At 36.6% G+C, this 8868-nt stretch overlaps 1 protein-coding gene across 3 annotated transcripts; it reads left to right on the top strand.

The window, feature by feature from the left end:
- The first annotated feature begins 13 nt into the window (after window positions 1-13).
- LOC121518796 (TLC domain-containing protein 2-like) lies at window positions 14-8219 on the top strand. Of its 3 annotated transcripts, XM_041801410.1 has the most exons (7): window positions 14-147; window positions 232-314; window positions 2721-2968; window positions 3060-3142; window positions 3979-4061; window positions 6809-7014; window positions 8021-8219. In XM_041801410.1, the coding sequence occupies exons 3-7, from the start codon at window positions 2790-2792 to the stop codon at window positions 8217-8219; spliced, it is 750 nt and encodes a 249-aa protein (XP_041657344.1). In that variant the 5' UTR covers window positions 14-147; window positions 232-314; window positions 2721-2789. The 3 variants fall into 3 exon arrangements, with proteins under 3 accessions (XP_041657344.1, XP_041657346.1, XP_041657343.1); XM_041801412.1 differs by lacking the exons at window positions 14-147; window positions 232-314 and adding an exon at window positions 1484-1829; XM_041801409.1 differs by lacking the exons at window positions 14-147; window positions 232-314 and having other exon boundaries at window positions 1484-2968.
- The last annotated feature ends 649 nt before the right edge of the window (window positions 8220-8868 follow it).

Here is an 8868-nt window from a genome sequence, read left to right as displayed (position 1 = left end):
ATGGGAGAAGAGTCCCGTTTCCACGGCAAGCGGTCCATCCCCAACCGTCATCCCTTGGTCCTCGTAGGTCGAGAAAAGTGGACGATTTATGAGGGTTGACAAGACGAGTAAAATCAACCCAAAAAAGTGACTGTAGGACTCCAGTAGGTGAGAGATTCAGTGATGTCACTGGTCATGTTCAGCCCGTTATTGTCCCAGAGAAAAGCGACCCCGCTCTTTTGTGTGTCACAGCGTCCGTGTGGAGAAAAGGGCTGACGAGGCAGAAGCAGACCCTGAATGGACCGGCGACAAAAGCACCTCTTACAAAACCGGAGGTAGTACTGTCATTCACACACCGTTTCAAGTTTCAAGGGTCATCACAGCCAAGCTGAAGGATTTTTAAACAGGATCACTAATTCAGTTACATTGATTTTAAATAGTGGAGGAAGTGCAGTTAAAAGTAGGCTATGAAATAGGCTACTAAATACACAACAGTGTAAATAGGCCTTCTATTGTTTGGAACAACCTTTCAAAGTAAAGGTAACTCAAGAAAGAGTAGGCCTACTTATCATTGAAATTTGGTCTAATATTTTATATCTACTAATTAATGATATCAAAGGGTATCATAGTAAACTAAAACAAATTAAATAACTAAAATGCAAAGATAATATAAGGCAACTGAAACTTAATAAAACTAAGCTTTCCAAAAATCAAAATTGAACTAAAACTTAATTCTGCATTTAAACAAAACTAACTAAAGTAGAATAAAATAAAATAAAATTGGAGACAAAAACTCTTAGTTTTGACAGCAGCAGACTGATTGACATGGAGATTGTAAATGGCCTTATATGATTGAGGAAGACTTCACACAAAGTAATTTCAGGTTTGGGGTTGTGTTCAGACATCATATTTGAATGAATTAAATGAGGAATGAGGAGTAGTCTGTTTGGATGTATTTTAAAATTGGTACTATGTTTCTGACCCTTTGGGGTCTCACCCCTGATAAGTACCTCTAATTGCTGAAAAAACTAAAACTAATGAAAATCAAACTAAAACTAAGTTTTTTTCTTCAAATAAAACTTCTTCAAATAAAAATCAAAATTAATGAAAACCTCCAAACTATTATACCCTTGATGCTGTCAACATTTTCAATTAATTCTGATTAATTAATGTTGCATTTAGTAGCTATGAATTCTCGTAGAACAGAGATGGTGCTGAGTATTCATGTTTAATTAAACCCAAGAATGATAAAATACACACAGACAGAGATGCAGGCAGGCTGCCTGTGAGGGAGTGTTAAACAAGCTTGTAGAGAAGTTTAAGCATGGAGGGTTGCATATAAAATACTGTTGTATTTTCTCCAGGGACATATGAACTTTACCATCTTTTCTCCACCATGGAGCATTAAATGGGGCATTTCTGGAGCTTTTTTCCTATGCCATTCAATAGTGTGTCACAGTTGTCAAAAATGCAAAAATAAAAGGAGGACCCATGAGCAGATCAAACCAAATGATTTATTTAACAAAAGGATCTAAAAGGGAAACAAAAGATCCTTTTAAAAAGTCCAGGTGTGAACAAAAATCCAAAAGCAAAACAACAAAATTCAACAAAAGTCTAGAAGTCTAGCCTAGAGAAATAGAAAATAGAAAACTTACAGACACAAGGTACAAAGGATGACATATGCATACACAAGGGCAGGAGGATAATTAGACACAGGTGAGACTAATGACACCACATTAAATGGAAACCCCCAGTAAGTTGAACTGGGAATGAAACACAATGGATGAGGATTACAAAATAATCCAGGAAACTAGGTAGACTCAAGGGAAGGAGTAATTCAAGAACACAGGGTAGGAAGGATCACAAAAAAAACAATAAAAAAAACACAAATACAAACTAAGGAAGTACGACTAACACACAAGGACGTGAAAGCAGGAGATAAAAATGACTGTGTATAAACAGAAAATACTCAAACTAAATGGGGGAATATAATAATAGAAAAACAAAAGGGACACAAGCAACACAAGAAGTCAAACTAGAGAATAATTAAAGAAAGACACAAGGATGTCATGATACAATAGAATCTCATAAACACAGGAGCTAAACAAGGGAATAATATACATACAAAAGGGAGGAAGTTTAACAAGACATGCAATACAAAGAACTACAAAAATAATGCAAGAAAGACAGGAAGCTACTAGAAACTGTGAACTAAAGATAACAAAGAAAGAACCCATGACCCAGTGCTCAGAGTTAAAGGTGGACAAGGCAGATGTGAAATTTGCATACACTGAATTATCTTTCATAATCCAGTGTTTCATGCTGAACCTTTAACCTTTTTGATTACTCCTTGGGTTTTTTTCTTTAAATAACTCATATCTTCTTCTCTTAAAATTTTTGCACCCAGGGCGGATGTTCTATTTCCCAGTAGATGTACAATAGATGCATCGAGTTAAGCCCACATATTGTAACAATTGTACACATCTCAAATTTAATGTCCTCTGTTCCTATCCTCTCCTTCATTTTCCCTTTTCTTTCTATAGTTTGGGTCATGATTTGTTTCGTTTTGCAGGCTGATATTCTCAGTCCAGTGCTATAATAGCTAGGAGTCAGTGTGACCCTTTACCTGTAATCACTTTGGAGAGGAGATGTGAGGAGAGGAATATGTGTAAGAGGGCAGAGATAGCGTGTTAAACAGCCTTCAACAGCGCACTTCTAACTCTTTTTCTCCTTATGTTCAGCCCTGAATGCTGGAGCACATGGGATCTGAAGTTAACTCAGGTCACCAGGCTCCATGTTAAAGCCTAGATATGGATTTGAAGTCGACACTTCTGGTAGTTGGAGGATCTGTGTGCTCCTTCAAACTGCTGAACACCATCATCAGATTCCTGCCAACACCTGAGCCAGCATGCAAAAAAAAGTGGAAGTGGAGAAATACCTGGATATCTTTGACTCACAGCTCATTGACAGGAGCATGGGCTGTTTTAAGGTTTGTGGTAACACAGAAATCAGGACTGATAATGCTGTTAATTTTTTATTGTTAATCCTGTGATCTCTCTGGGTCTGTCTCTTTCTTTCAGCTTGTACCACCAGCCACACATGTTGAAGGATCTGATCTCCTGTCACTCCTTGTTCTCTCACAGCCTCGTGGCAGTATCGACAGGTAACATGTTCACAATAATACACAGATTTCATCCACCAGCCTTGAAGCTTGAGCTCAACTCTTTCTCATAACCCTCATGAAGACTAAAAGCTGGAGATAAAATGAAGCTGTCTGATGCAGCATCAATCTCATCAATGTCCAGGATGGAAGGTGCATGAACAGCAGCTACTGTTGGTCATGCATCACTCTTCTCCTGGACCGAGTAAAATAAAAGATAATAGACTTCATTTGATTATGTGAATATAAGGATATAAGGCCTTATAGTTAGACAAATTGATGCACATAGTTGGGAATTTCTAGCACTAGCTGTCTCTTGTATTGTTAATGTTAAATGATATTCAAGATAATGTGTCATAGTTTTATTATTGTTTCATGAATTCAAGTTTTTTGCCATTTGGTCATGCTTTGTGGTTCATTTTAATGTAATAGCTGTAAGTAGAGTTAGCTGACATAAACCGTAAGATAACTTCTTTCATCACTCTCTTACTTATCCTTGGTATTTCTGGAAAATACCTGGAAGAAGTGCTTAGCTTGTATTGTACTAATATTTGGAAAAAAAGCTGGAAGCTGGGAAACTAGAAAGAAAAATGTAAAACACATGGCACTGGCAGATGTTTCACATTTTACTCTAAAAAAAACCCCTTTGCATAAGTCAAAACCAAACAAAAAACAGAGAGGGGCTTGACTTTTTTTGAGGACTCTCCCATGAAAAGCCCAAAGCTTACTTCTAAAAAGTTTGATTTCTCTACTTTAATGTTTCTTGTATGCAATGATGTATGTTGGATGATTTTAGATTCGTTTTGTGCATCTGTACAACTTATTTTTCTGTCCTGCAGGTTATTTTATCCATGACCTGTTAGATTTGGTTTTGAACCAGCCACTTACACAGTCATGGGAGCTGCTCCTCCACCACTCCATGGTAATAAACTCTATACTTTTTGTGTGTGTTGACAGTCAGCCAAGTGGGCAAGATTTACTCGTTTTTGTTTATTTCAGGATTTTGGGGGGCTTTTACCTTTATTGGATAAGACAGTTGAGGAGAGACAGGAATTATGGGGTGAGTGTGGGGGAAGACATTCAATAAACACGACCAGGCTCAGGATTCAATCCTGTGTCCAGCTGGTCAAGGACTGCAGCCTCAGTATATGGGAACCTGCTCTAAGCCAAGCAGCACCTGCATTATTTATTTATTTTTACTAATATTATCAAGTAATTCCACTCAATACACTTTATGTAGAAAAAAATATAATTATGTTAGCATGTTTTATTAGCATGAAAATGAGCTAGTACACTGTCAGACCAAACAGTTGAAGGCTGTTCAAAAATGGAGTTGTGTTAACTGAAGGATCTGAAACAGCTATTTCAACTCTATTTTTCTGAGTTAATAGATTTAAGTATCCAGTACTCATTTTAAGTCTTTTTTTGTCATTGTACTCATATTATTTGATAATCATCCCCTAATCTTCAGAGTTTACCCAGAATGCCTTTGCGCATTGACACTTTTGCATCATGAGTGAATTATTTACTCAGAGAAGTCTTGCTGTGGGGATCATCCTCAACATGATGAGGATAATATGCTTAACTCTGTGGAAAAAACTCTCTGAGTCAAAGTGTACCTTTCAGTCTTTCACTTTAATTCTGTTGGTAAAAAAAGGGCAATTTGAGCTTTCTTTAAGAGTTAATAGAATGCATTTCTTAGTATTAAGTAAACAGTACTCATTTTCTTTAAGTACTCTTTTGTAATTATAGTCAAATTATTGAATAATCAGCCCTTAATCCGCAGAGTTTTCCCAGAATGCCTTCGGGTAATCTACATTCTTGCATTATGAGTGAAGTTACTGACTCAGTTTGAAAAGCTGCACATTTTACATTGGATGGTATACTGTTCATGATGGAGGAGGACCTCCTTGTACACTGTGGACCTCTCAGTTATTGTCACTTAATTTGCCAGCTGTAGTGGTAAGAATGTCCAAGATTAAAGAAAAAAGGGAAAATTGTAGTGGATGAAGACCACGAAGCTTTATGAAAAATACTGCGTTATTGTGACTTGGATACACAGAATTTTTCAAAGTGTAATATACTGTATCTTAGAATGTGAAGTCAACCTAACATAAATGTACACATAAAATTTAGTTGATATGACTTAAAATTGCTAAATACCTGCTACTAAAAAAATACCAATATTTCAGTTACTTACATTTTTAAACAGTTAACTTATCAGGGGTTGCAGTGTAGATTATATATCTTAACTTGAGTCGACTAAAAAGTTTATCTCCACTACTCTAAAACTTTGAGGTAATCAGCTTCAACAATTATCTGAGTTTTTTTTTAACTTGTTTGGCTTTACAGTGTACTATGGTAGCAGTTTATAGATTTAACACTGGTTTTAAACAAAAGGATGCTAATATAAGATAAAAAGGAAGGTTCAGGAATGCCCAGTGATGAGTAATTATTTTCATTTTGTCTGAGGACAATTTTAGATACTGTGTTTACATCACTACATCTCAGAAATTTTTAGATGTAGTGACAGAAACACAAAATTAATGTTTTTCCCCACAACATTTTTTTGATACTTCTTCCATAGTTAACATTATATTATGTGCATTAAAGATGGTTTAGAGTAATTAAACTCTTTTCTGCCACTCACTGTAATTAATTTTTTGCTTTATTGTGTATAGTTGACTTCTATTGCATATTGTAAATAAAATGTATCACTATAATTATTAGTATGATAAATCCATTGTCAGGTGGGGTCCTTTTTTCTTGACTTGTCAAGGTTTGACTTGCTCTGTTTGCTGCAATAATGAGAAGGTAAGTGAATGAAAATGCACAGTCATCCTTCGCTGTTTGTTTTCCCAGCCTTCACCTGTGACAGTTTAATCTCAGCCTGCAGGGGTCATGACCTCATTCACCTACAGCACTCATCACCTCCGGGTTTGTCTTTTGTGGAGAAGTAGTAAAACATTAATCTCTGCACCAAGTAGGATTTATTCTTTACACCACTGTTTGACCACAGTGCAGGGTCTGCTATGGAACTTTACTTCATGTGAAGGACATCATCTGGAGATTTTCATCAATTATGGCAGAGAAGAGTGCAATAGATATCCAGACAAAAAATCCCTATTCTCCATTTGAAGTCTTTCTGATAAGTTAAAATAATTAAATATAGACCAAATTATGCTATAGGACTTTACACAAAAGCCCAACCATTTGCAGCTTGTAAAACTAGTTCTTGTCCTCCTAAATGTGCATTATACAGTGTAGTGTAAAATTATCAGCTATATACAGAAATAAGTCAAACTTTTTCAAACCAACTATTGTAGGTCTTGTAAGTCCAGGTAAATTTATTTCTGATAAAAGATATGGAATGTAAATTAAAAAAGATCGAACAAATAAAGTTTTCTATATGAGTTTGTGTCTACTTATCTGGCCAATTGGAGTGTCTGGTTTATTTCATAATTGCACTGTGAAGACTGAAACATCATTTGAAATGCTTTTAATGTATCTCAAAAAAGTATGGTGCTAATTTCAACTCCTTTACAGGCTTAATCTGCCTCAGTAGAAAAACATTAAAGTTGTCAAATACAAGTACTTCTAAATTGTAATTAAGTTCTTGAACAATGATATCCTGTTCAGTTTGTACTGCTTTGTTTCCTGTTTTGCCAGGTAATCTCTTGCTTCGGTTTAGCTGTCACCTCTCGTCTCTACCTCGGCCTTGCTGTGGTCTCTCTGCTGATTGAGATCAACTCAGTTTTCCTTCACATAAGGCAGCTCCTCCTCCTGTCAGGGCACAGGAACAGGCTGGAAACTGCAACTGCAGCCCCCTGTCCCTCTGTGGCCTACAGGCTGACCAGCTGGTTCAACCTGGGAACGTAAGTGACAGTTCAGAGATTCTAATCACTTCTTCAGAGAAGCAACATGGGAGACTACCAGACAGTTTTAATATGTGAATGTAAATTTCCAACAAAATTAGTATGAGTATGTGTAACTCGGGAGAAAAAAATAGATTCCCAGATTGATTAGAGATGGGCAATAAGTCAAGAGCAATAGCTATTGAAGCCCACAGTGGACATTATCAGCATATTTATTTACTCTGTTTTTCTGTGATAATTAGTGATTTGCAGTGCCCATAAAAAGTACTGCCCTTTTATTGGTTTTATAAATGAATCATGGTCAAAATGATTTGGCTTTTGATTTAAAAAATACAAAAAACCCTCTTTCATGTCAAAGTGATGTCTCAATTGTTGTATAAAGACACCTATGTCTGGAAGGCCCAGTCACCATGCAGTGAGTGACCATGCAAAAAGGAGACTTGTGAAAGAGGCCACCAACACACCTGTGACTACTCTGAAGGAGTTACAAGCTTCAGCAGCTGAGATGGGAGAGATTATGTATACAACAACTCTTGCCTGGGTTCTTCACTGGAACCCTGGCTCATTAAATCTCGACTAGTTCACCAAAAGGCACGTGGGAGACTCCGTGGTCAAATGGAAGAAAGTTCTTTGGTCTGGGGGGACCAAACTGGTAAGGTGGTATGTTCAAGCCTGATTGAGACCTAGCCGCACAGACTCAGTGCTGTGATTGTAGTCAAATGTGCATCTACTGAATACGGACTTGACAGGGTTGACTATTTATACAGTAACTTATTTTACACTGCATATCTTTATTTAAGTGACATTACTTTGTAGAAATCTTTCTGCCCTTTGACATAAAGATTTTTTGAATCAAGAAAGCAAAGTTATATTGACCATGATTGATTTATATAATCAATTGTTTTCTGTCAGTTGTAGTTGTAGAAAAGTAGTCTTGTATTGCTTGTAATGAGATAAGAGCCACTGTGAAGAAGCAGGTTTTCTCTGATTTCTGTATCGCCTGCAGGCTGCTGGTGTTTCGCCTTTGTACGATGGGTTGGATGACTCGTTGGATGGCGTCTCATAGTGAATGCATGCCTCGCTACGTGTTCATGATGGGCACAGCAGGTTTGAGTCTCATTTCTTGTATGAACATGGTGCTGCTTCACAGACTGCTCAGAGCAGACTTTCTTACCAGCACTCACAATATCAACAAGGGCCACTAGAGGGAGCCACTGCTGGGTTTGGGCTGGTCAGTATGGCTCAATTATCTCATAATGTGTCAACCAAAGACCTGAATACTGACCATTGTGACAGTCTTTACATTGATACACTACTTTTTCATATGTGCTGTCATTGTGATGGGAAAATGTCCCTGTTTTGTTGAAAATATAAGCTATTAGATATTTTACTTTTATGCTTAGACATTCAAGTTTTCTTCCATGTTTCAACCTTTAGATATACAATTTGAAGTAATGTTTCAGTTTGTTTTGATTTGATGAACTATTCAAATGACTGTGTACAAGATGAGTCATCATTGAGGATAAAAAGCTCTGGATTCACTCACAAATTATATAAAGTTAAAAAAAAAATCTGAGTGGCATTTTACTTTCTACAGTAACATTTATCCTGATTAAAACATGAGCTGCTGTCTCCTGGTTATCTTTAATCAACCGTTACAAACTTAAAACATAATCTGACGGTTGTTTATAAAGTTATCCTAAGACATATAGAGCCATAACATAATATCAAAGCCACAAGCATTTAAATATCATAAAAATGGTCAGTGCTCCAACAAGTGCTCTAGTTTTGTATTTACTTTTGAACAATAGCAGAAACAGGAAAACAATGAAAACATGCAACTGTGGATGATAA

Source organism: Cheilinus undulatus, linkage group 12, assembly GCF_018320785.1.
Source record: "Cheilinus undulatus linkage group 12, ASM1832078v1, whole genome shotgun sequence".
NCBI lineage: Eukaryota > Metazoa > Chordata > Actinopteri > Labriformes > Labridae > Cheilinus > Cheilinus undulatus.
The sequence above is the reverse complement of the archived record's forward strand: the minus strand, read 5'-3'. Positions and strand labels throughout refer to the sequence as shown.

What these genes read in the sequence shown, in the direction of transcription:
- LOC121518796 (XM_041801410.1), top strand. Translation starts at nt 2,790, where the DNA reads ATGGATTTGAAGTCGACACTTCTGGTAGTTGGAGGATCTGTGTGCTCC. An exon ending in GGAGCATGGGCTGTTTTAAG is followed by an intron (nt 2,969 to 3,059) that starts GTTTGTGGTAAC and finishes TCTTTCTTTCAG; the next exon opens with CTTGTACCACCAGCCACACA. An exon ending in CCTCGTGGCAGTATCGACAG is followed by an intron (nt 3,143 to 3,978) that starts GTAACATGTTCA and finishes TCTGTCCTGCAG; the next exon opens with GTTATTTTATCCATGACCTG.